The sequence below is a fragment of the Herpailurus yagouaroundi genome, unplaced genomic scaffold (assembly GCF_014898765.1).
Source record: "Herpailurus yagouaroundi ecotype Mexico unplaced genomic scaffold, PumYag 198, whole genome shotgun sequence".
In the NCBI taxonomy this organism is placed as follows: Eukaryota; Metazoa; Chordata; class Mammalia; order Carnivora; family Felidae; genus Herpailurus; species Herpailurus yagouaroundi.
Genome location: NW_024412429.1, coordinates 33,550,260 through 33,578,238, shown reverse-complemented (window position 1 = coordinate 33,578,238; position 27,979 = coordinate 33,550,260). Strand labels below are relative to the sequence as shown.

The following is a 27,979-nucleotide window of genomic DNA, read 5'->3' as shown; positions in this document are numbered from 1 at the left end:
GAAATTGTTTTTCTGAGTTTTGTAGACAAAATTTTGCAATCTGGAGAACTCACACAAACATCAAAATTTCCTGTTTCTCTTGAGAAATCTATCTGGCCACAATGGGCACACAATCCTGCTGAGTAAATGCCTCACCCCTATAACAGGGCACACGGTTCACCCACAGTGGGGCTGCCTCTCTTATTTAGGGCATTTGAGTTTGTGACTGCAGACTATGCTGACGGTTCCCGTGGGCGAAGCCTTCAAAGTGATGCTACAGTGAAGACACTGATTCCCTGTGTTTTGTTAGGTTCAAAGCCACTTTGGACGTCTCTGTTGAGTTTCTTTTAGATTTGATACTCATTTGACCAGTCTCCGTGGCACAGATCTTTGTCCTTGAATCTGATTTTTGGAAGCAGTTAAAGGAAAATTTGGAGCCAAGTTTGGGGTAAAAAATATGTGTGAGTATGAAATAGTGAAAACCTGTTTCTCTTGGGTGGTTTGTAAAGCTGACTCAAAGGTAATTAAAAAAAAAAAAAGAGCTCAATAATGTTTTGAGGGATGGCTTTTACTTCTTCCAGATGTCAGTTACCTTTCCACTAAACTTTCAAAATATCCTATTTGTGACTCTATGATGCACATATGACTTGGGTTTTATATTATTTTGTTTATTTTCTTTACCTACTTCGACCAGACTGAGAGCTATTTGAGAAATATGTACTTTTATTCATCTTTGATATGGCATATATAGTTGGAGGTGAAAAGACTGAGTTGAAAAATTCATTATTGAATGAATGAATGAATGAATGAATGAATAAGTCAATATAAACAGAAAGCACCCTAAATTGACCATCTTAATGTTTATTTATTTTTGAGAAAGGGAATATGAGCAGAGGAGGGTCAGAGAGAGAGAGAGAGAGACAGAGGGAGAGAGAGAGAGAGAGAGAGAGAGGAGAGAGAAAGAGAGAGACAGAATCTGAAGCAGGCTCCAGGCTCTGAGCTGTCAGCACAGAGCCCCAGGGGCCCAACTCAGCAGATCAAGGCCTGAGCTGAAGTCTGACTCAACCCAGGGAGCCACCCAGGCGCCCCCTAAATTGCCTACTTTAAAGGGAACAACACATACTTTATATCTATTAAATATCCATGAATTGCCTACATTCGTGTAACCAAAGTGGATTGAAAATGGATTGGTTTTTTACTGTATAACTTTCTTTGGTCACTGAACTCAGTCCCTGGCATTGCAAGGCAGTTGAAAGTCACCGGTTTCACCTTGACAGAGAAGAATCACTTCGCTACACACGTGTGGTTTTTCCAACTGATGAGCCAGGAAATGTAAAAGTTGTAGAATCAAAGGCGAATCAAAACCCATCAAGAATTATAGCCCACCGTTCGTGTCCTAGTTCAAAAATAAGGTTTCAAAGTATTTCAGACTGTGTTAAAATGTTCAATATTGCTAACCAAGCATCAGGGTCAATTTCAGAATAAGGCAGCATGGGCATTTTGAAACCTTCAACACAGAAACTCTAAAGGAACTAGTAAGTAAATATATCAAAGCCGGGTCAGCGATAAAAACCCAGAAACAACACAACACCGTGAAAAACTAAGTATCCATTATATATGAGCACTTTTGTTAACTAGACGTGTTAAGGTTGGCTATTCCTGTCTCAGAATAGAGTCTTAGTGGGTAGCAGGGCTTTAAGGGAATCCTCGCTCGCTTCTACGCAGGAGAAAAAGGTGGCCCTGTCCCACCCTCGACCCTCCAGCCGATGTGCACGTCCACGTAGAAACACAGGTCGGCCCGACTCCACTCCACCGGCGTTAAGAAGCGGCACCAGCCCGGGCTGCATCCTTCTCCTCCTCCCGCTCTATTTTGGGGCCCCATGATCTCATGCCCTCTGCAGACCACATTCGGCAATTCCAGTCCAGGGCGATTGCTGCAAGTGTTCGGAAGGTGCCCGGGGCGCGGCGAGGGGAAAGCTCTGGGGGAAGTTAAAGACGCGCCCACGTAAAGGACCCAAAATAACCGACACGCAGAGTGCCCGAAATCAGACAGGAAGCCAAATAATCCGGGGCGTTGAGTTGCTTTCCCCTCACTTCTAGCGCGGGGCGGCGGGCGCGGCGCCAAGGGTCTGGCGGCAAGGGGCGGGCGCGGCGGCGGGCGGGGCGGGGCCGGCGCGGAGCCTATTAAAGGCGCAGCGAGGCGGCGGGGCCGAAGAGCCGGGGGCCACGATGGAGCGCGGCGGCTGCTCGGGGGGCGGGAGCAGCGGCGGCGAGGGCGGCCGCGGTTCCCGGGAGGGCCCGGCGGGGAACGGCCACGACCCGAGCCACGGCCGCGCGGCCCAGGCACCCGGGGAAGGGCAGGCGGCCGCGTCCTTACTGGCCCCCATGGACCTGGGGGAGGAGCCGCTGGAGAAGGCGGCGCACGCCCGCACGGCCAAGGACCCCAACACCTACAAGGTGCTCTCGCTGGTAGGTCCGCGGCCCGGCGCGCGGGAGGGCGGGGAGGGCGGCTCCCGGCTCCTCCGCTCCGTGCGCGGTCAGCACCCGGGGCCCGGAGAGAGGCAGCGTTTCTGCCGCTCCTCTTCGCCTGCACGCGCTCCGCACTGTTCTTCTCTTTACCCCGGGGGAGTAGGTCACGTTCACGTGTGCCACCGATGCTTCTAAGGGCCTGCTTAGGAAATCACAGTGTTCATAGTGTGATCTTTGGAGATACCACCTCGCCCCCCACCCCTCCCCATGAGAGTACGAAGTTTTTAGAAGGGAAAAATGACCAGCCCCCCACCCCAAAAGTTGTGGGTTTTAGGAGGGCCAAATTTTTTTTTTTTTTTTTTTTTGCGACTGCAGTATTGATGACTTTCTTTGCATTAACTAATTTCACTTGAAAAGATTTAACAGAGCTCTTCAAGTTTTGTCAGGAACTTTAGGAAAAACCTTTTATTTTGGCTCTGCTCAGGAATTTCCTTGCAGCTGTTCAGAAATTCATCAATATTCATGTTACGCGAACGTGAAGAAACGTTTACCATTCTTTGTCTACTCTTTTAACCGTAGGTTACACGGTTTTTGTTGCTAACAAAAGTAGCCATTATTCGTCTGCTATTTGTTAGGACAGTTGCAAGATCCACAGTCACTTTTATAAAGTGTTGGGGGAGGGGGTGGGAATTCATTCTAGATGGATGGTAGGAAGTGCTGGATGGAGTCAGAGCCTGGGTTCCTGGTTTAGTTAGTAGTTGCTAAGGCCTTGTATAACTCTCCCAAACCTCAGTTTCTTATTTGGTACAATGAGGACATCGTCTTCATTGCCCACTGCATAGAATTATTGTGGGGATCCAATGGGAACAACGTCTGTGGGGAAGTAAATTGAAACTTGCAAGGAGCCATAATTTTTACTGTATTATATGGAAGTAACATTATCACTTGCTATGATTGAACAATGCTGTGTAGAGAATATCTTTTCTGATATATGAAATCTACTTTCCTTTCATAAGCATTTCCATTTTCGCTATGTTTTAGGTTTCATGGAGAGGTTATAATGCTTTGAGGAACCAACATTCCTAAAAAGATGGTGTCATATGCTTAGTACTTAGAAGTTAAGCCTAAGATTGGAAGGGTTGCAAACCACATGTTTGTATCTCAACATATATTTTTGCATCATATATCACTGTTTGAGTCTAGAACACGTGTTATTGATGAGAACCTAGGTTTTATCTATTGAGTCACCTTTTTTCTTTCTGTTAATGTGAGACTTTTGTTTCTAGAACATGATCACTTAAATGATTTAGTGTCACTATTTTCACGTGTTTAGCCCACTACAGGTTATCCAATAATTGTACATTGAATCTGTGCATAAGTCTAATGTGAAATCATTTCTAAATGCCTGCAGTCCTGAAAGGCTGCTAAATTGCCAATTGCTATATTCAGTTTTTAAATCTTTCCTACTCATTTACTTATAGATCCATAATAGGTATAAGCAAAGTCCTGTTTTTGAAACACGCATTTCAGTCTGTGACACGTCAATCAGCTAAACAGCATTCCATTGTGCTCTGATGGTGCACCTCTAGGGATTGGACATGGAAATGTCTTAGGTCTTCCATAAGTAGTACAATCATGAATGTCACTTATCCCATTAGGCGGGGTCTTCTGCTGTAACACATATTGAATTGGCAGAGAACTCTTACCTCATGACTTTCAATGAAATACTGTGGGACATTAAATATACACCTAAACTCATTGCTGTATTTTTGAAATCTTAATTAGTAACTAAAATGAACGTGAAACCTTTTACCAATTCTTCTTTCTCTTCCCTACTTCAGTACCCTTCTTTCCCCCCCACTCCCTCCTCCCTGAGCTTGCCCAAATGATACACTTCCAAAAGGAAAAGTCTCCAAAAGGATTTTGACAGTTGACATCAAAGAGTTCTGGAACATGTCTTCTAGAAAGGAGCTGCACTTATGGGTTCCTTTTTTCCAGTTAAACATCAACACACTTTTCATAAACTTGGGGAAATAGACTAGTTGCATCTGGTGTTGGGATTACTAGAGGCCAATCACTGATATGGTCCTCAGCCTCATGGTTTTTATCTAGCAGGATAATCACAAGAGCTGCCTTCCAGAGAATAATCAGTGGCAACTCTTGCATTTTTCTGAACATACTTCAGCTAAGCTTAAATGATGCAGTAAAGAAGGAAAGATCCTGCTGTACCCTCCCTTCTCTTTAAGTATGGTGCTTGATCCCAGGGAAAGAATTGCAGTCTCTGGTGGCTTTTGGCCCTGGGCCCTGGAAAAGGCACTGAGCCAGATTGAAAACTAAGAGGGCAAATACAAGTATTATTCTCTATATGCTTCAGTAGATATGTTAAATACTGAATGCCTTTCCCTGGTTCCAAATCAAATTTTGAACTGAAATTTTGACTTCAACTGAGGTCGGACTTGAAGATTTGAAAAAAAAATTCTTCTTGTTCCTGGTATTTTAAAGGGCAGAAAACTTTCTTTAAAAAAAAAAAATATATATTTATTGTGAGGGGGGAGGGGCAGAGAGAGATTGGGGAGGAGGGAGAGAGAATCCCAAGCAGGCTCCACACTGTCTGCACAGAGCCTGACACAGGGCTCAATCTCACAAACCATGAGGTCATGACCTGAGCAGAAATCAAGAGCCGATGCTTAACTGACTGAGCCGCCGAGGCACCCCAAGGGCAGAAAACTTTCAGCCACAGTGCAGTACATTTTTCCATTCTCCAGTGAGTTCCTCTACAGCATTACTTTGTGTTTGTGACCTTCTGCTGTGCTTATGAATAATACACACACCTGCATATGTGTACAGGGCTGTATGTATGGGTGGTAGTTATGGGGGACTACTTTCACCTTTCAGTGAAAGAGTTCTTTTTAAGTGGCCGTGGTTGCCCTTGTTTATCAGAAGTTTGGGCATGCAAATTATTACTTTGGTTAGCTTTTCTCCCCTTTTTACAACACATTGTCTTATCTCTAAAGTACAATGTGGAGAACAATCAAGGTGGTTCTCTGCTCTTAATCAGATTTGGACTTGGCATTATTCTTTGGTTTGTAAAATTTAACATCCAGCCAGCCATGGTTTCGCATATTTCAACATGGCCAGAGCATCTTAGAGGTCAGAGAAGGCTCCTGTTTGCCTCTTATGGTTTTTGTTTCACACGTTGTGATAAAATGCATCACAGATTTCTAGGAGCCAAGTAAGATGGTTGTGTTTACTACTGGACCTAAGAAGGTGCCTTACACTCAATGTTGGCTTTTGGTTGAATGAGTGAATGCGCTGCATTTTTGCTTAGACCAAGTGACACTTTACCTTGGCAAAGGGCAAGATGGGAAGACAGAATATACATCCACAGACCCACATGACCAATTGAAGGTCAGGAGTCTCAGGAATCTAAATATAGATGCACTAGTAGGTAGGGCGCTTGGGTGTAAATTCAGGGATAAGATCAAAACTGGAATATCATTCCATTAGGGCGTTGGGAGATGGAAGAGGCAGTGAATGAGCTATGAACAAGTTTCCAGCCAAGGCCAACCTTAGGACAGGCCAGACAAGGCCTCTGTGATCACTTGCATTCAGAATCAGGATCTCATTACTGGGCATTCTCTCAGGTACAAATGACCCAACTATGGCCATCTGACATGCATAAGGTAGGTCATCCTGCAGGTACAAAGGAAAGTCTCCTTCACTTGTCTCAAGGCCTCTTCTGTTTTGGTGACTTTGCTATCATACCCCAAATTCAGTCTTTGTGGCTTTTGTGGGGTATTGTTTTCTCCAGCATTGCTTTCTATTACTTCCTTTCTTCTGCTTTGAGTCATATTCTGGTCTCTCTCTGTCACCATTGATACCTCACCTATTTTCGCTCCATGGATACACAACCATCCTTTGAACATTTTCTTTTTTTCCCATCTGTTCCACTTGTTCCGTTAACTCTGGACACTCAGTGTTGCTGTCCCCCACCCCCATTATTTCCTAATCATGATTCTGAAGACAATCCCTAGTGGCTGTGTTAAGAGACCTTATACATTGTGTATAATACAGAACTGAGGACCATTGGCTCATAATATTTATAGAAATTCTTACCATCTTCTCATCTTCCTCCAGCTAGCTTTTTTCTCAGATACTAATATTAAAGGTAAATGAAAATGGTTTTATATTCGGTTTGAGTTTGATAAATTCCACTGCAAAGTATCTGTGTGACTTGTAACTCATAGCAAATATATTTCATCTGTGTTTATGGGCTTTTTGGACAAGCTAGAGAAGTTAATTATGATTCATAATTGGGGGGGTAGGGAGAGAGACATTTCATGTTTCAAACAACTTAGGAACAAATAAGCTTTTGGAATACAACTTGGAATTAGAGAACTACCTTGGTTAAAATAAACATGCCTTTATCTACCATGAAACCTTTTAGCAAACGAGTTCAAGGCAGAGCATAGATTACTCTTTTAAGCCTAACAAGAACTGATATTCAGAAAACTGACTCAAAATAAAAATCATTTGACATCAAATCAAATCTAAGTGATGTATTTACCACAGAAAGAAAATATAATAATATATTTGAAAGGGCTTTTCTAAAGTGACCAGAATGTCCAGCTAAATATTAACTAGAACTCTGAATATTAGAGAACTCTGAATATTAGAATATTAACTAGAACTAGAATATTAAACAGAACAATACTCTGTTTCCTGAGTATTTTAGTTATCTGAGGTTTAATTATAAGAATTAAGATAACATCTATAATAATCTTTATTTTATCCTCGCTCACTTTTAGATGTTAGAATAAGATTTGGTGGAAATGTAGGTGGTAAAAGTTTATCATTCACAAAGCACTTTGCAGTTTTAGAAAACATATTCCCAGATCCTCAACACGTCAGCAACTCTGAAACAGTAAAGTGTGGTGACAATTAATCCTACTTGATAGATTAGGAAACTGAGGCTCACAGGCATGCAGTCAGGTTTCTCAAACAGCAGAGTGCTTAGGAAACAGCCCAAAACTGTTAATGACAACAGATTGCTGGGCTCCAATCCCAGTGGTTATGGTTCAGAAAGCTTGAAATTGTTATGGACTAAATGTCTGTGTCCTTCCCACATTCATATGGTGAAGTCATAAGCCCCGAATATAATGATATTTGGAAGTGGGGTCTTTGGGAGTTGATTAGACTCAGATGAGGTTGTGAGGGTAGGCTGTCATGATGGGATTAGTATCTGTACAGGAAGGGGAAGAGAGAGGAGAGCTGAGCCGGCTCCCTCCCTTTCTTCCTTCCCCCATGCCCATCTGACACTGAGGAAAGGTCCCGTGAAGACACAGTGAAAAAAAGAAGCCAGAAAGAAGAGAGTCTTCACCAGAAAGCAGTTTGGTTAGCATCCTGATCTTGGACTTGCCAGCCTCTAGCACTGTGAGAAATTTCTGTTAAATTACCCAGTCTATGACATTTTGTTACAGCAGTTTGAGTGGCACTAAGATAGGAATGGACCCAAAGAATCTTGCATAATTATGACATGACCTTAAGTTATTCAGGTGTAGTTGGTGTATTTACTCTATTTCTAGAAAGAGTAGGTTAAATTTATAGGCGAAAGTCATCTGCCATCTGTAAGTAGAAAACTGTGCAAGGACTTTTAACTACAGATTTTTACTCTGTATTCATGGCAAATGGCATCCCATTCATATGCCTTTTTATCAGTGTGATGTCAATAATCACATGTTATTCTGAACTTCCAATGTATACAAATTTTGAGGAAAACGATTTTCATCTTCTTAATTTGAGTTTCCTTATTTTTTTATTTATTTTTTATTTATTTTTTTAGTTTATTTGTTTTGGGAGAGAGAGAGCATGAGAGGGGCAGAGAGAGAGAGGGAGAGAGGGGGAGAGAGAGAGAGAGAGAGAGAGAGAGAGAGAGAGAGAGAGAGAGAGAATCCCAAGCAGGCTCTACACTGTCAGTGTAGAGGGAGATATGGGGCGGGAACTCAAGCCGTGAGCTGAAATCAAGAATCGGATGCTTAACCTACTGAGCACCCTTGAGTTTCCTTTTTAATACATTTCTAAATGTACCAGAATAGGAAAATAGAGTCATGATAGAAGGGAGTAAATTTTCACAAGCATGTCTCGTTTGTGGATCGATCGTTTTCTCCCCATATCATAGGATTTTACACAGATTTAAGGTGGCAAACATTCTCTCACAGGCATGGTCTGAGATCCTCAAAGAGCATTCTAGCTTGGTTTTCAGGAAGTATTTCAGAGAAGGTAGCTTGTTTCTAAAGCTGATTTCTTTCCCTTGAAACGCTTTTTGACATTAGTAAGCGTCTGGGGCCTACGGTCTGTCGTGGAGAGAGAAATGGAAAGCAACTCAAGTAGTTTTTTATGATGCTGTTGTGCAGCAAAAGAAAATACAGCCGTCGTTATGACATTTTTCCAGATAGAGTCTCTGTTGCTCCAGAGTACCTTTATTTTGAATAGATATGTTTCTAAGCAAAAGACAACACAAGTAGAACAAAGTTTCAAGAGCCCACATCCACATAGTTTAGACCGCAGCCCTCAACCTGCAGTGGGTGGGTCCCTGGGTGGCCAGGGGGCCATGGATTGCAAACGATTTTAGCAACAGTAGTCAGATGTCACCTGCCCTTTGCACTGTGCTGACCTTGACACTGAGGGCATGAAAGCAGTGGCAGGGACCACTGCTGTCGCCTTAGCAGGGATCAAGGCAATGAGTCGCACCAGCAGCTGCCCATAGCCCTGCACTTGCGACTAAAGCACAAAGAAGTCAATTTCACTTAAAAGAATGTACTGGATGAGGCGGTAAAAATGTCCTTGAAGCAGATTTTATTAAAGCTCAACCATAAACTACCTACCTTTTTAATAGGTGGGAAATTGGAAGTACGCGCTGCCTCGTCTGAAGTGCTTTTGTTTTCTGGAGGGGAAACCCTGTGATTGAGTTGTGAGCTGGACTGGCTGCTTTTTGTTTTTTTTTTCCTGGAACACCAGTTTTCATTTTTATTTGAAAGAATGGCTGACACGCACTGGTTATTCGGATTTAGTATTTGGCCCACATTGTCTCAAAATGAATGTTAGCTTGTCACTTCAAGGAAAACAAATTAAGGTACCTGTTGCCTATGGTAAAAATCCAGTCTTTTCAGTAAAAATCAGAATTTGGGGGAACTTGTACCTGTTATTGTATGATTGGTAGCTTCCCAACTTTTAAAGACTTTTCTGAAGAAATTGATGGAGATAGTAAGGAGTTCGACTTTTTTTTCCCATAAGGTATGATGACTTGTGTCAACATTTGAAAGAACTACGTAACTCAGTGAACCAGTATTTTCCAAAGGACCAATGGATGATTTACAAAACTAGGAATGGGTGTAAGTTTCATTCAAAGGGCAAGAGAGATTAATGGATTTTAATGTAACAGTATTGAACGTTCGTTAATATTGTTTCAAGTTTGTGTCCTGAATACGTGGTCATTTTTCTTGTGGTTATTGAGAAGCTTTAGTGTGACTGAATTTTTTATTTTTCCTTACTCAGGAGACATTCACATCCTTGCTACTCAAGGTGTGGTCTGCAGACCTCAGCCTCACCTCCTTGGCAGCTGTACAAAATGCAGAATTTTGGGCCCCTCCCCCCAGACCTTCCAAACCAGAATCTCTGTTTTTGCAGATCCCCAGGGATTGGTCTACACGTTCAAGTTTGAGGAGCAGCACTCCTTAAGGATCATGAACTGGTAGAGAAGGCACACCAGCCTGAATTTCTTTAGCTGGGGCTGCTAATTAGCCTTTGTTCTTCCACAGACCTCATACATGATGCTACGATTAAAAAAACAAATCCTGACTGTTCCTTAAAGACCTCAACTGTGTTGGCTTTGGGTTGAAATGGCGCTGCTGCTGGTTGCATTTGGCCCCTTTCTTTCCTTGGACCTCAGAGGCGCCTTGCTTAAAGGTGCCCATTCATTGCTCTCGTTGTGTGTACAGGACATGACATACACTGTCTCTTCCCTCCCATCACGTGTGCAGTTTCCATGTAGCAGGAGCTGACCTGCGCTCTCATTTGTTTCTTGTACTTTAACTGCCTTTTCCTCACTCTGTCCTGGCTTGTCCTTTAATTGCTCTTTATTGCTCTCAGCAGTGCCAGCTTCTGCCTTTGCTGTGACCTGATAATATTTGGATGTTCCTTCCAATTCAAACATCCATCTGAATACCCAGCGGGGTTCACTTTTACATCACACCATCAACAGAACTCTTCAGTTCAGACTTTCCACTGCCAGTACCTTCTCAACGATCAACAATATACTTGACACAAAACCAAAACAAAGAAATCTTGGACCAGGGCATTTTCAGGTGGCATTGAGTCAGGTGAAGTGTCCTTGGTGCAGAGTTTATTCCATAATATTTCATCATCCAAACACATAGGCTTCCTATAGAGAGCCATCCAGCATCACTTAGATTAGAATCTCCTGGAAACTAGGAAACAGGTGAATGGAGTCTATTCAGGTGGGAAGGGTGTGGGTTAGGAGCATTATGAATAGACCATGTTGTTCTTGTCTCTCTTTGAATTAACCAAAGAAATAAGTACAAAACAACTCGACATGTACACTAAAATACCTTACCGATCAGCTCAAAAGAAGTAAATGTGAGGAATGTTGCCATATAAAAGTATTTATACATTTGTCATCTCTTGGAAAGTGTTTTTTGGTAAAAAAAAAAAAAATGTTTACTTATTTTGAGAGAGCGAGAGAGAGGTTGTGGGGGAAGGGTGGAGAAAGAGGGTGACGGAGAATCTCAAGCAGGCTCCATGCTGTTAGCACAGAGCCAAATGCAGGGCTCAAACTCAAACCGTGAGATCATGACCTGAGCTGCAGTCAAGAGTCGGACGCCTAACTGACTGAGCCACTCAGGCATCCCAGGTCTGGAAACTTTTAAAGGAAAAGGGGACATTGATTTTTCTGGGATGACTCAAGCAAGTTTTAAGAGACAGGGGTCATGTAAAGAGCCTGACACTTGGAGTTATAGGAAGTAGTTGCTGTGTGACCTTTGAACATTTGCTCTGCTTCTCTGACTTTCAGTTTCTTTGACCATGATACAAGGGGTTTGGAGTAGGTGGCTTTCTTCTAGGTCTAAAGTCTTTGTATAGAGAGCTTATAATTTTCCCCTTGTTATAAAAATACTACATATTACAGGTAATGTAAAGTTCAGAAAATGTGAAAAAGTGTAAGAAAATAAAGATTGTGTTCTTTTTATCTGCTATTAATCTTTTTTTTTTTTAACCTCAGGATTTTTCCATGTGTGCATTTCACTTCCTTTTCTAACAAAAATGAGATCACCTTACAGATACTGCTCCATTTCTTTTCATTTGTATTTTACCACGAGATTTTGTCAGTTTTGTCAGTTTTTGTCAGCTAGACAGTTTTTCAGCCTTTCAATCCTTTCAGGATTTCAAGACTTTTATTTTCTAGTTCATGGGGTAAACTTTGGAGGCATCTCTACTCATACCTTAGTCCCCAGTAATCAAAACAAATTTTTTTAGAACACATTTTTTGTTTTATTCGTTCATTCATTCATTCATTCAGATTTGTTTTAGAACACAGTTTTTGTTTTTGTTTTATTCATTGCTCAGCTTTACCTCCACTGCTCAGGCTTCTTTCTTATGGTTCAGTTGTTAGTTTTCCTAAACATAATACATGAGGGGAAGTGTGTGCCCCTAAACTCAGCCTTCTTTTTGCCTGTTTCTCACTGCTTGAGTACCAGTGTTACCACTTGGGGACTGGGCGTTTCAGCTTCATCCAGTCACAGCAGTCCTGGAGGTCTGTGATGTATATGTGTGGCCATGGGTCAGGCAGTATTTGTCAAGCACTTAAAGTAGACCTTTGTGCATGGTAAGAGCTCTGGAGGTATTTGGCGAATTTATACATGCTTTTATGGAGTTGACTCTTTGTCAAACTCAATGTGAAGCACTTTTTCTCCTGTGATTGGCAAAGTTGTACGATGTAAGAGGGAGCACACGTGATGGCTGGTAAGTCCGGTCTGGGACCCACCTGTTAGGGGGACTCTGTGTCCCTTCTGTAAGATGGGACATGTGTACGTTATATGCCTAATTTGGATTCAGATGTTCGAAGACTCAGATCATTTTCAACTTCTGTTCTTATGCTACTGGGCCAGTTGAGAGAGTCAGACAGGGTCTCAAGATGCCTGCCCCCCGGTGTCCCAGCTCTGCTGAAACATACCTTCTATTATTGTCAGCTCAGATTTGTACTGTTTTCCAAATACACTTTGTGTTGATGATTTCTGTTTTCTACCCCAGGAATGATTTTTTTTTTTCTTTTACCTCCCTATTTCTTACCTGAGGCCAGATACTCCCTGGGATCCAACTCAGCTTCCCCTGTCACGGGAAACATTCGTTAGCTGCTCTTTGTCTCAATATCCCCTGTCCCTGAAGGTCTCAGTTGCTACTTCATCATAGAGAGGTCATGGAGCTTAGTGGTTAAGGGCCAGACTGCTGGGATTGAAACCTGTCTTTCCAGTAAGTACTGTGTGCCCTTGGGCAAGTCCTTTAACTTCTCTGTGCCCCAGTTTCCTTATCTGTAAAATGGGGATAATAACAGTAGCTAGCTACCTCAGAGGTTTGTTTTAAGGGTTAAATGAATTAACATATGTACACTAATGAGTAAAGTACCTGAGACAGTATAGATGCTAGATTAGGGTTTATTGTTATTGCTGAGGTTGATAACTTACTAAACAAATATTTAGAGTTTCTACTGTGTGAGCAATCTTGTGTAAGAAGCTGGGAGCTAAATGGAGGCTAGGGGAAGGGAAAGACTTCCTCCCTGTTCGCATGGTCCACCCCCACAGGACCAGAGAGTTATCAAAGAATCCTACAAGACTGTCTCATGTTGACGCAGTGATATGTGCTGTCTAGAAGCTAGGGGGGCCTTGAGGGAGAGTCCTGAGGGGGAGGGGACCTAGTCACAGAGGTCGAAGGTGTCCTGGGGGAAGTGACCAGTGAGCCAAGAGGATTCTGCTGTACACAGGCCCTGGGATAGCCAGGAGTAGTGTCCATTCCCGAATTGGAAGGAGACCAGGATAGGTGGTGTGCACAGGTGTGTGATGGGTGATGCGGCTGGAAAGGGAGTCTGGGGCCAGGTCCAGGCTGGGCCTTGCAGACAGACTATTGGACAGATTTTGCTTTTTAAGAGCAATTGGAAATCACTGAAGTGTTTTCCTGTCTGTTTTTGTTTCTATTTTCATTCTTAATGACAAAATCTGATTTATGTTTTGGAAAGACCATTTTAGTTTCAATGGGAGGAACAAATTAAAAAGGATGGCAGCTGAGGAAAGTTTGCTTTTACTCTCTTTTTACTTGGCCGTTTCATAACTTCAAACTCTTTTCCTGCTAGATGTAAGTTCCGCCTGTAGCTATTTAAGTTAAAATTTATATCAACTAAAGTCCTATGAAATAAAAAGGAACTCAGGTTTTCAGTCACATCAGCCGCTTTTCAAGTGCCCAGTGGTGAAGCTACCAAAGGGGGCAATTCAGGCAAATATCACAGTAGCGTCTTAAAAACTTCTGTGTTAGGACTTGAGGGTTGTAATATTACAGGTTTTGTTGTTAGGTTTTTGTTTGTTTGTTTGTTTTGTTTTTACTTTTATAGTTCTTCTAGCAAGTAATAATGAAAATGTATATGGAACAGATGTTCTTTGTTCAAGAAACATTTGTTAGAACAAAATAAATTGCTCAAAAGGCTTAATTTTGTGATTGTCATACAAATGTAATTTTAAGATTTTTTTTCCCAAATGAATGAGTGTAATGAAGTTGACTTAAGCCTAAATATACACATTAAAAGGTGACACATTTCTAAAATTATGTTCCCTCCTAAATTATAAGCCCTTGTATTCCCTTATAATTTTTAAGTTCTGTCTTTAAGTCTCCACTGTAATTGTGACCGAGTAACTACTGTGTCTCTACTGAAAATAAGTGGTCGTTTGTTATCTCCCTGTTATCCCGTTTTCTGTCCTTGGGGAGAATTATCAGGAATCCTCTGGATAGTTTTTTTTTTTTTTTTTTTTTTTTTTGCTGTTTATTTCCCTCCGGGCCCATCTTTCAAGAATAAATGTAAGGTACTCTTCTGATCATTATGTTCCAAAATTTATTTTGGAAAAAACACAGGAACAAATCACATAAACCTAACTGAGCACAATGTCCTGTCTCCACCTTTTGTGTTTTATCTCTGATCTACCATCTGTGAAGGCAAGATACCTGCCTAGGCAAGAAAAACAGTGTACGTTGGATAAAATCCATAGTTCCTTACCTTTTAGTCCATCTGTTTTGTCCGCAGCCTGAGGGTATGTCTTATACCATAAAGGAGCTGCTTTTCCCTCTTTTTTCTGTCTCATGAGCTTAACAGACTTAAATTTTTTTTGTCCTAAAATCATTTACGAGTGCTTTATTTAATGACTCCTATCTGTCTTGATCGTAGCTTCAAAGGAAACACCATTTTCAGGATTCTTTTGGCAGACATTTTTTTTTTCTTGAAATCCAACTGAAGCAAGATCTAATTAAAAATATATATTTTTGTATCTAGGAGATTGAGAATGAAAAACAAATGAATCTTCAAAATGGAAAGTTCTTTGCCCATATTCATTTTAGTTTAGATTATGCCTTTAGATTATGCCTTGGTGTGTGTGTGTGTGTGTGTGTGTGTGTGTGTGTGTGTGTGTGTGACAGAGAGAGAGAGAGAGGGAGAGAGAGAGAGAGGGAGAGAGAGAGAGATCACTTGCTCTATTCACCAGGGTCCAATCACAAAAAGGCCATACCTGGTAATTTAATTAAGATAATTTAATATAAGAAACAAGTTGGAAAGGTGTTGGGAGGACTGGACTGAAAGCCAGATTGGATAGTGTGGCAATGAGGCGGCCCTGGAGGGCAGGAGGGGCAAAGGGAGAAGGTGGTGCAGCCAGAGCCCGGATGATTAACCGCTTGCATCAGTCTGGTGCATTTGTCACAGCTAAAGAACCAATATGGGTATAGCCTTTTTGACTAGAGTCCTTGCTCTATTTGCATCTCCTTAGTTTTTCCCTGATGTCCTTTTCAACTGTTTGCTGTTCCCGTATCCCATCCAGGAGCACCACGTTACGTTTCGTTGTCTCATCTCTGTAGCTTCCTCGTGGCTGTGTTTCTCAGACTTCCTTGTTTTTGATGCCTCTGACAGTTTTGAGGAGTGCTAGTCATGTATTTTGTGGAATGTCCTGCAATTGCGGTTTGTCCGACGGTTTTCTCACGAGTAGAGTGGGAACGTTCACTTCGGGGAGGCAGACCACTGAGCTAGTGTTTTTCAGCGTTCTTCGCTGTAGAGATAGTCTTTTTTTTTGTACTTGTCCATCCTGTACTCTTTGAAAGCCCAGCCCACACTTACAGAGTAGAGTATGTTCTACTTTGAAGGTGGTTCATCCACATAAATTATGCAGAATTCTGTACTGGAGATTGGTCTGTTCTTATTTATACAGTCATTTGTTTATATCAATTTGAACTCATTGATATTTATTTTATGCTTTATATCCAAAAATATGTTACTTGTACTTTTGCTCAAATTGCTCCAGCTTTGGCCATTGGGAGTTGGGGCCTGTGTCCCTTTGACACACCCCCATCACTCTGTGTGTGTGTGTGTGTTTGTGTCACACTTCCTTTACTTTCTGGTACTGCAAGAGGATTCAGACTTTCAGGCTCATCTTGTCCTATTTTTTCCCCCTCAACATTTACTAATATTCTTAATACTATAAACTAGTGAGTATAACCCAGTCTACTTTTCCACTTGAAAGTTAGAAGTGGACTTGCATAAATGTTTGCGCCTAAATTCTCTGTGCATCTAGCAAAGGGAGTAAAGTACTCATCACATCACTCACATCCCCGTATCACTGTGTGGAGTATTTTTCAGGCATTTCCCTTCGTCCAGTGAAGTGCTGAGGAACCAGGTCATTACCCTGAATGAAGCTGGCCATTTGTGTATTTAAGCAGAGTCAACTCTTCCATTGCTTCATTGATCATTTTACCTCGGGAATGATTTAGGCACAAAATCTGGGAGACGTGTGTCCTCTCCTATGGTCAGAGAGGCATACTGGTTGGTACTACCAACTTGATTGATAAATTCATCCCTGTCCAGCATCTGGTCATCAGTTGTGCAGATTCAAAACCCTCTTATGGTATTTGATGAATCAGGAATTTGGAAAAAGCTTGGCTGGGCAGGTGCGGCTCAGGGTCTGTCATGTGGTTGCAGTCAGATGGTGGCTGGAGTTGCAGCAGCATGGAGTGGGGCATCTGCTCCACTGGCCAGGCATCCTGCTGGCCAGGCATCCTGCTCCCATGGAGGGACCTCTGCCTGTGGTCTGTATGTATGCATGGGATAGTTTGGACATACGGCATGATAGCCTCAGAGTAGACTGTGTACATGGGGGCTGAAGGCTTTAAGAGGAAACACACTGGTGATGGATTTACCTAATCTCAAAATAATTGATCAGTGTTTTCTATTGTTTGGGTCTACCATAATGTATTGTATTTATTCGGTTGTTTATTAACAGAAATTTTAGGTTCTTTGCATATTTTTTTGCTGTTATAAATAATGCTGCAATAAAGAAATATCTCTGTATGCATATCCTTATACGCTTATGTGAAAACTCCTAGCAGATGAATTATTAAATTCGGAATGGCAGGAGTGGCGATTCTGTACATTTTGAATTTAGGTAGACTAATCTAAGTGACCTTTTGGAAAGGAACATATGTTTTTATGAAGATAGTGGGAAAGTGCCTGTCTCTTTTTACATCCTTGCCAACACTTGTAGTTACTAATCTGTTTAATGATTCTCAATTTCATTGGCTAAGAAAGGGACTCTGATTTATAGTTCTTTGATTTTTAATGAAGGTGAATGTCGTATTTTTATTAGCTGTTTCTCTTTTTTGCCTAGACTAGTTTATTACTTTTGGTATTTTAAAACCGTGGGTTATCTTTTCCTACTTGGTTTTTATGCACTCATTATCTATCATCGACATTAACCTTCTGTTGTGTTGAAAATGTTTTATCCTAGTTCCCCCACTCCAGTTTTTCTTGTGGTTGATGTTCTTTTTCTTTGGCATTACAGACATTTCTTATTTTTATGGATCAAATACGTTAACTTCTCCATTCTCATTTTTGGAGTTTGTGCCATCCTTGTGATGGTGTTCACCACCCTAAAATTATAAACATGTTTGCCCATGGTTTTCTTCTAGTGACTTCACATTAAACCTTTAAATATTTACTCCATCAGTCATTTTATTTTGTTAGAAGGCAAGAGATAGAAATCCAGTTTACTAAACATGCTCCTGAAGATCTTTTCTCAATTGCTTTTCTTAAGAAACCAAAGTAAGTCAGATTACATAAAGAAAAGCCACAAAAATGTAGTTTGCTAAGTGAAGATAAACAACAGTTAAATAAGCCATCAGACCAAGAAGAGAGTGTTGATATTTAATAATTCTGTCATCACTCGTGGGCATGGTCCTTGTGTGGGTGTAAACAGAAGCCCTCATGGAAGGAAGCTGCATCTGAGGAGTTGCCCTCCAGCCTTTTGAAGAGCAACCCCTGCTTTGTTTTGAGGTGTTTTCTGTTCCTGAAAACCTTGGTCATTAGGTGCTTACCTCTCAAGATTCCGTGAGGGCGTACAGGTCATGGAGTGAAGGTTACCATCCGAGCTAAATCTCTATTGAAACCATCGCTTTTTACTACTGAAACAGCCACCAAATGCACCAAATGACTGTTTTACCCTTGACCTTTAACTTCAGAGAGAAATGGTCTGTGAGAGCAATTGGTGAGATCTTAGAGAAGTGATTTGCTGGATATTCTTCCCTTTGAAGTGCTTGGTACTTTTTGAAACAAAAATAAATGGACAAGTTTTTCTTTTTATTGTATCTCTGTGAGATGATGGCTTTTAGCCAAACCGTGGTGATCATTTCACAATATATGTCAATCAAACCATCGTCCTGTGTGTCTTAAACTTATACCGTGATGTATGTCAGTTATTTCTCAAACTGAAAAAAAATTAAATGAACATAATAGGAAGGGACACTTGAGAATTCAGCTCTCTGGAGGCCTTGCAGCATCCCAGGAAAAATTTTAACTATGGAGGATATGCTCAGGTGAGTTTCTGATCCCCTTTCTGCTTTGCCTGCAGAAGTAAGGCTCCAGGGGTGGTGTTTCCAGTTCTTTTTATGATAACAGGCCTAATAGTTATTCCACTGGCCTGTGTTCAGCCAAGAATTTTTTTTTTCTTTTTCAAATTTTTATTTAAATTCCACTTAGTTAACATACAGTTTAATATTAGTTTCAGGTGTAGAATTTAGTGATTCATCACTTACATATAATACCCAGTGCTCATCACAGGTGCCCTCCTTAATCCCCATCACCCATTTAACCCATCCCTCCCCCCCACCTCGCTTCCGACAACCCATAGTTTGTTCTTTATAGTTAAGAGCCTGTTTTATGGATTGCCTTTCTTTTTCTTCTATGTTCATCTGTTGGGTTTCTTAAATTCCGTATATGAGTAAAATCATTATGGTATTTGTCTTTCTCTGACTTATTTTGCTTAGCATAATACTCTCTAGCTCCATCTAAGTTGTTGCAAACCTTTTTATGGTCGAGTAATATTCTACTGTGTGTGTGTATATGTGTGTATGTATATGCTGCTGTAAACATTGGGACCATGTGTCCTTTCAAATCAGTGTTTTTGTATCCTTTTGGTAAATGCCTCGTAGAGCAATTGCTGGATCATAGGGTAGTTCTATTTTTAACTTTTTGAGGAACCTCCATACTATGTTCCAGAGTCAGCCAAGAATCTCTTTTTTTGTTGTTGTTTTTTGTTTTAATGTTTGTTCATTCTTTGAGAGAGAGACAGAGTCAGCGTGGATGGTGGAGGGGCAGAGAAAGAGGGAGACACAAAATCTAAAACAGGCTCCAGGCTCCAAGCTGTCAGCACAGAGCCCAGTGCGGAGCTCAAACCCATGAACCATGAGATCATGATGTGAGCCGAAGTCGGTCGCTCAACTGACTGAGCCACCTAGGTGCCCCAAGAATTTTAATACATTTACATATACGGAGTAATATTCCTTAAGAGGGGAGGGTATAGGAGATGGGGTCAGGCGTGATCCAAATAAAGGTAGGATCAATTGTCAGAGAGAAGTAGATTCTTAGGTATTTTAGGTTTATCAGGCACCATAGAAAATTTTCCATCCCAATGTGGGGACTATAGATGATGTGGCTTCCTTGGTATCACAAAACTTCAAATGTAATGCACATCCTTATTGGAAAATAAAGGCATGAGAGTTATTGCTCTTTTTGTGATTAGGGCCACAATTTTGCCATACTTGTATCTTTAATTGAAAACGGTTATGATTTTAATGATTTCCTCATGGTTTATGGCAAAGTACTAACATTGTTTCTGTTTTCTTAAGCAAGCCTTTTAATTTGATATTTTATTTTAATCTGCCCTAAAAAGATTATTTTTCAATGATCATCACCAGTCCTATTGGCTATTAATATGAGCTTTCTTTGAGACTTTTCTAAAAATGCTTGCTTAATGAGGATAGATATGTCATTGAAAATCAGGGAATTGTTGAAATGACTATTTGCTTAAGTATTAAAGATGCCAAAAGCTCTTTTCTGGACTACTCATTCTAGTTAAGGGAAGAATCTCATTGTTTTATCAGCCCAAGAGACTAGTTCAACCAAATGTGAAATTTGCTTATTCAACATAATTGTTTTGAACTGCACATTCTTTTCTCAGCAGCGCCTAACAGATTTATGTTAGACTGGGGGCATTGTCTTCTCCATCTTTCATATACATACTATGAGACCTGAATGTTATAAAATATCTATTTGCTATTTTCTTTCTTTCTCACCTAGGAAAATGTTAAATACCCAGAGCCCCGGAGTGACAAATGGTAGCATTTAAGAGAGCCAGTATTTAAAATAGTAGTAATTTAAGGATTTCTATTTTGTGTCCTACTACACTGCTCTACCTCCTTCTGACTTTATTTCTCTCTCTCTCTCTCTTTTAAAGATACTAGAAAAAGAACCTAAATCTTCCAAAGAAGAGTGTGTGGTTTTTCATTGTGAATATACTTCCCCTTACTCACAACAAGAATCTACTTTGATAAAGTCTGTTAAACTAAGCCTGCTCTTCTTGATTTCCCCTACTTACTAAATATGAGAAGTATTTGCCATTGAAAAAAATGTAACAGATTCATAGCACGATTTCTGACAAATTAGAAGCAAGTACTGTTTGAAATGGTGGCATACATTCAGCAATTCTGTTAATCAGTTTTGTAAAAAAATGTGTTGATGATGGAGTTTTAGAAGGTCAAGCAAAATTTCTGTGATATGTCTTCAAAGATTGTTTTTGTGGACTCCTGTCTTAATACCTCTCACTTTAAAATTGATATTTCCCCCTTTATGTTTGTGGAAAGTGCTGTACTGGTATCCATGGAGCAGATTTATTTATTAATTTATTTATATTTATATTTGTTTATATTTATATTTATATTATTTATATTTATATTTATTTATTTAAATCCACAGTACTAGGAATGTCTCTGAGGGACAGTGCTGTGGCTTATAATCTTAGCTTGCTTGTAATAGAGTGTTCCTAGAAGTGCTTTAGCAGCTGGGTTTGAGCAGGGAGTAGTAACAAGTTGTGCCTCATATGCGGGGATCTTTGTCGATGCAAAGGAACCACAATAGTGTCCCCTCTGTTGGGTTGTCATTAGTCTTCCGATTGGTCCTTCTAGTTACTCTTCGAAGCAGTGGTTTGATAACAATTGGTTTTGTCCACCAAGACCCTAGGGATTTTTTGGGTTTTGTTGTCTGTGTGTGTGTGTGGGGGGGGGGGTCAATAAATTGCTAGTTATTCCTGAAAGCTTCATAAAATGACTGTTCTATTTCTCTTTTGTTCTAGCACCTGCTCCTCATTCTGTCCCTGTAGTCATGCACCTATACTAGCTATAAGATGATAAATATTACTATAATGATTTCTGCGACTCTTAATTGAGACCTATTAATGAGATAATAAAAATATCACTATTTCCGTAAGTGCCAAAATTGACCTAATTGTGAGGATAAAGGACATTCTACTTAAGACAGTTATCATATTAGATGTCCCCTGATACAGTAAAGGCAAGCATTAATATTTCTTAAACTGAATTTGATGAGCTTGACCATTGGTAAGAGAGACAAATATAAAAGGTGTATTTCTGGAACGTATCATAAATCAGAAATAAAGTTTGGAAGTCATTCTTTAAAGAAGCTGTGCATGCTTATATATCTTATATGCTATGAATTATGTTCTAAATATATTACATTTGTATTATGTTATATGTAGTTAGAACAATCTGTGAAGGACCTAGCTACTGTGTAATTTATGGTATATTTCCCATAAATAAAGATATATGCAAGTTGATCTCACTTTATCTACCTCAAGTTGTGAAGGTGGTCTCAAACTTGAAGTTTCGCTAATGTTTTTTGGCAAGAGCAAATATAAATCCTATCTGGAGGAAAACACTTTTATCCTAGGCTTTAAAAACTCCTGAAAATCTTTAACATCAATAAACAGAACACAGTTAAAAACAACCAGGCACACGGAGGAAAATGGCACCGTGAGCAAAAGCCAGCAGGAATACCACACAGCAGAAGCAGACAAGCAGTGACTTCAGATGGTAGTGTTATCAGACACAGGTTATAAAAGCCTTGACTATTTTTGAAGAAAATATGGAAGAAATAATAGTGAATTGGAAGAAGGGTAATTTCTTGTCATCTTTCTTTTTGTGATATATATCAGATAATGTCTTCTGGACGGTCTTCCAGCTTACAATTCTGTTTTTCACCGTGTCCCTTTTGATGTGAAGCCTCATCACTGAATTAATTTATTTTTTTATTTCTAGACATTTTATAAACATTTTATTTTTTAATGTTTATTCATTTTGAGAGACAGAGAATGAGTGAAAGAAAGAGTGTGAGTGGGGCTGGGGCAGAGAGAGAGAGAGAGAGACAGAATCCAAAGCAGACTCTAAGCTCTGAGCTGTCAGCACAGAGCCTGATGAAGGGCTTAAACCCATGAACCATGAGATCATGACCTGAGCTAATGTCAGATGCTCAGCCGATGAGCCACCCAGGCGCCCCTATTTCTAGAAATTTTATTTGGTTTTTTAAAGACTTTCTAGGTCACTTTTTGTAGTTTAATAGTTTCCTGTTAATATTATCCATTTTTTCCTTTTATTTTGAATACTATCTGAAGAGATGGCAGTTTTCTAGAACAGATGAAAGACACCAATTCTCAGATTTAAGTAGCACATTGAATCTTAAGCAGAATAAATTATATATATATATATATACACACATATATACATATACATATATATGTGTATATATATATATATATATATAGTCAACAAATGACAGAATAACATTGCAGAATGCAAAAGTAAAAGTAAGCATTTTTTTTAAAGTAAGCATTTTTAAAGGTATTAAAAAAAGACCTATTTCCTTCAAAAGTACAATAGACTGACAGCTGAATTCTCAATAGCAATGATTAACAGCATAAGATAGTGTAATGACATCTTCCCCGTGCTGAAAGAAAATAATTGCCAAATTGCAATTATATATCCAGAAAAGAAATGCCTTTCAAGAATGAGAACAAAATAAAGACATGTATAAACTAACAAATACTGAGAGAATCTGCCATCAGGAAAGTTCCAAAAGATATATTTTAGGTAGAAGAAAATGGGTTCTAGACGACTCCAGATGAAAGGTGCAAAGGAAAATGCATTAAAATGCATAAGGTCATAAATATTTGGATAAATCTAAATGAACTTATAAAACAACAATGACTTAAGGGGTTTAAAAATTAGAATAAAAGTAATATTAAAAGAGAAAAAAGTCTATAAAGCTATAACCTAAGTGTCTGTATCTATAACTTATTAAAAGAAAAACAGAGTAAAATTAAACCTAGGCTACAAAAGGAAAGAAAAAAATAAAGACAAGACCAAAAATCAGTAAAACAAAAAATAAACATATCAAAGAGAAGATTGACAAAGCAAAAAGTAGATTCTTTAAAATAGAGTATTATTTCTGGTGAGCCTAATTAAGCCAAGAAAGAAAGAAGGCACATTATATCAGGGAGGAATGAAGGATCACAAATACAAAATGTACAAACACTGAAAAAATAACAAAGGGCTACTATAAATCACTTTATACTAGTGTATTTGACAATGTAGGTGAAGTGAAAAATTCCAAGAAGAAATACAACTTACCAAAACCGACTCAAGAAAAAATTAGAGCATCTAGATAATTCTATAAACCCATGAAGGGATTGAACCAGAAATTAATAAGCTTACTACACAGATCTTTCTAGGCCCACAGAGCTTTACCAGTGAGTTCTACTAAACCTCTAAAGAAAAACTAACTCCAATCTTATACATCTTTATTGTTTTGTTTTGTTTTGTTTTGTTTTTTAAATGAAGTTGGCATAGCTTTTCCTTTAAGGTCTTTTTGTCATTGGTGTTCTGGAATTTGAAAATCATGTAAGTATGAGCCTTCTTTGATATATCATTTTGGATATTTGACATTAGGACTTTTGGATTTGAGGATTTGCACAAATCTTGAATCCCACTGAGAATACTAATTATATGTTTGTTTTTAATATTTTTCTCTCTTCCTCTCCCTTTTTTTCCTTTGTGTTGATATTACACTTTTTGTTTATCTTATATTGTAGGCTTACCTCAGATGAGTGGTGAATCATGGCTGTTGACTGATATTTAAGAATGAGGGAGGGGTGCCTGGGTGGCTCAGTTGGTTAAGCATCAGACTTCGGCTCAGGTCATGATTTCACAGTCTGTGAGTTCAAGCCTGGTGTAGGGCTCTGTGCTGTCAGTTCAGAGCCACAGAGCCTGGAGCCTGCTTCAGATTCTGTGTCTCCCTGTCTCTCTGCCCCTACCCCACTCACTCTCTGTCTCTCAAAATATAAATAAACATTAAAAAAAATTAAAAAAGAAAGAATGAGGGATATTTAAGAATGAGGTTGAATGCAACGCCTGGTGATTCAGTCGGTTAAGCATCTGACTCTTGATTTTAGCTCATGTCATGATCTCCCGGTTCATGGGTTCGAGCCCCACATCAGACCCTGCGCTGGTGGTGCTGAGCCTGCTTGGGATCTTGGGATTCCTTCCCTTTCTCTCTCTGCCCCTCCTCTGCTAGCTCTCACTGTCTCTTAAAAAAAAAAAAAAAAAAAAAAAAAAAAGGTTGAATGGAATCAGAATTTGTGGATTGGAGTTTGCTTAGAGTATGTAGGCAGGGAGGAGTTGCCTTTTATGCTGAAAGATCCCTAAAATGCCAAAATGGGAAATCTTTACTCTGGGTCACTAATACCCATCTACTAGCCCCCTTAGTTCTCCTGCATATGGTTTCACTGTGGAAACTTTGGAAAATAAAGGTAAGTACCAAGAAGGAAAAAAAAAATCACATATGAGCCCATCAGGCAGATATAAGACTATTTATAAAAAATATACATGTATAGCAGAAAATTAGGACTATACTGCCATTTTATTTTATAATTTATAGTTTATAGTCAATAATGTGTCTTTCCCCATGCTATTAAATTTCTTCTATGTCATCATTATTGGCTGTATAGTATTCAATTACATAAGTATTTCATATTTAGCCATTTTCAATTGCTGGAGATTGTGTATGTGTCTATTTTTTTTCTTGTAAGTAATGCTACATGTAAATATTTGTAATACATATTTATAGATAATTTTTTATCTTAAAGAAACTGCAAGAAGTGTAATTTTTGAGTCAAACAATATGAATATTTTAAGGTGTTTCAGAATTTTTCTATAGCTTCTTATTCCCACAGCATTTGAATCAGTCTAAGCATACTTTGTTACATGTGCAAACGTGGATCTGAAGTATTCTTTAATATGCAGATTGGTGTTTATATGGGTCCCTTTTTCATTAGCATGGTTTGGAGAGCTGTTGTATAGATATAACTCAAATTACTGCTACCACCATCCCCTACAAAATACTACTTTGCCTTTTTTCTGTTTCGGTTGCGTCCTTTGGATAGGGTTCTTTTTAACCACTGCATGGTCTTCAACAACTGTTGAAAACAGATTACTGCAGAATTAGAAACAACAACAAAAAAGAAAGAAGAAGGAGAAGGAGAAGCAGAAGGAGAAGAAGAAGAAGAAGAAGAAGAAGAAGAAGAAGAAGAAGAAAGTGTTAATATAGTAATTTATGGCATTTCTTTTAACAGCATATAAAAAAGAATACCCTGTAGTTTGCTTAACCATTGGTTATATTGTGGCTGTGTTAGAATCTATAGGGGGCTCTTAGTGAGTTGTTCCTAGTAGGAACGGTCATTTATTGAGCACCTCTGTGCCCCCGTCACCAATCCGGACACTTTCTGTACATTATGCTCAAAGCTTGTGCCAACTTTGTAAGGTAGGTATTATCAGCATTAGAAATGTTTCTAATGTTTAAAACATTAGAAATGTTTTAAAAATGAGGTTTAGTTAGGATATGAAGCATTCCCTTATCACACATTTCGTGGTTGTCTAGAAGTCACTGGAATGTAAGCTCTATGTAAGCACTGAAATGATTTTGTTCACTGGTGTATTCCCAGCATTAGTTCAGTCTTGACATGTAGGCTCTCAAGAAATGTTTGTTGAATGCTGACAAAAATGAATTGAGAGAGGTGGGATTTTAACCCTAGCCATTCTGAACCTGAAACTCTACCAGGAAGAAGCCAGCTTCTTCAGAGGTTTAATATTTTACTCAGAGATTGAGTTTGGTTTGCCCCAAAGTGATAGACTTGTTCAGTGCTTGGTGTCTTTTTTCCTCATTTTCATTTGATCATTTATATAAATTATATAAAATATCACTGCCATTTGGGAAAACCTTCAATTAAGTCAAACATAACTAAAATGATAGAGAGGGTATAAGAGGCCAAGCAAAAGTGAGAACTCTTTCCTTAAAAAGTTCTTTAATCCACTCAAGGAGTTGTTCTAATGTGTACTTTAAACTTTGTAATACTTAAAAGTTCTTCAAGAGTACGGCATTTCCTTTGAACCTCCCTTTGAATCTCCTGTGGAAGTTTCTGAGTATCTAATCCTCATCTTCTGGGGAAAAAAAAGAAATCCCTGCAGACTCAGCACTGTGTCGATCTGAGTTTTTACAGAGTTGTTTTCGGGAGGCATGCAGCTTTGGCCAGAGGCCAGAGGAGTGATAGGCAGTGTGGTCAGCTAATTCATCTTCATTGGATAAGCGTTTATATGACACCTGTCACATTTGAATACCAAATCCAGCAATATACCATTTCCTAAAAAAATGTTTTCATGTCTATGTATTGTAGACATCCTTTATATAAAGCAGATGCGAAGGTACTTAAACTGGCTGACTTTGTGAAGTCATATGGATAAAAGGGGGAGGATTATGGTCTCCCCCAAATTATGTTTAATGAAGTCACAGTTTGCTGATTTTCAGCTCAACAGTTATTTGTCGAATGTCTGCTATGTGCTAGGCACCATGCTAGACATGGAAAATAGAGAAATAAGTAAATCACCCCCCCTGGAACTCACAGTCTTGTCAGCGACATAGATCTCATAGAACATGGTGAGGGCTGTAGTGGTTGGGATGAGGAAAGACGGAGGAGGACAGAGCGTCTCCTGAGAAAGGAGAGGCAGGTAAGACCAAGCGCTCATTTCACTCTTGGACTCATACCAGAGCTTTCCATAATGTTGCCAAAGACTCTTTTTAGAATTTGTAAATCCAGGGACACCTGGGTGGCTCAGTCGGTTAAGTGTCCAACTCTTGGTTTCTACTCAGGTCATGATCTCACAGTTGGTAAGTTTGAGCCTTACATTGAGCTCCGTGCTGATAGCGCAGATTGGGGTTCTCTCTCTCCCCTCCTCTGTTTGCCCCTCCCCCCGCTCGCTCTCACTGTCTCTCTCTCAAAAGAGAGAAACTTAAAAAAAAAAAGAATTTGTAAATCCAGTCATATCAGTTTCATATTTTAATGCCCCAGCAGCTCCCTGCTGACTGCTCCCAAGACACAGCCCTCTTTCAGGCACTCCCCTGTCCCCCTATTGCCCCACTGCTTACAGCCTGACTGCCTAAATTCGGATCTTGCCCCTGCCACTGGTCAGCAATCTGCAGCTCCATTTTCTTAAACCGGGTTAATCTCAGTAATCTGTGTCATAATGTGAAGATTAAACGATTTGATGCAAAACTCTGAGAAAAGTGCCTAGCACGTAGTACTGTAGAAGCCATGCTTATTGTTGTTACCACTCTCCTTCTTTCTCCCAGACTGCGGTGGTTTTCTGTACCTCCCTGCCTTTGTACAAAGTGCCATTGCACGGATTGTCACTACCCCGTGATTTAATTCTTGGGCTGCTTCTCACCATTTCCTGTCTTTGTCATTAACAAATTCTAAAGTCATCACCC

At 39.7% G+C, this 27,979-nt stretch overlaps 1 protein-coding gene across 1 annotated transcript in view; it reads left to right on the top strand.

Annotated features, from left to right (window-relative positions):
- Positions 1-2,208: 2,208 nt before the first annotated feature.
- Positions 2,209-27,979, top strand: part of ENPP1 (ectonucleotide pyrophosphatase/phosphodiesterase 1) — a 68,609-nt gene continuing 42,838 nt past the window's right edge. The window contains exon 1 of the mRNA XM_040449180.1: positions 2,209-2,448. Within this exon, the coding sequence (XP_040305114.1) occupies positions 2,209-2,448 (240 nt within the window). The remainder of the gene's footprint in view (positions 2,449-27,979) is intronic.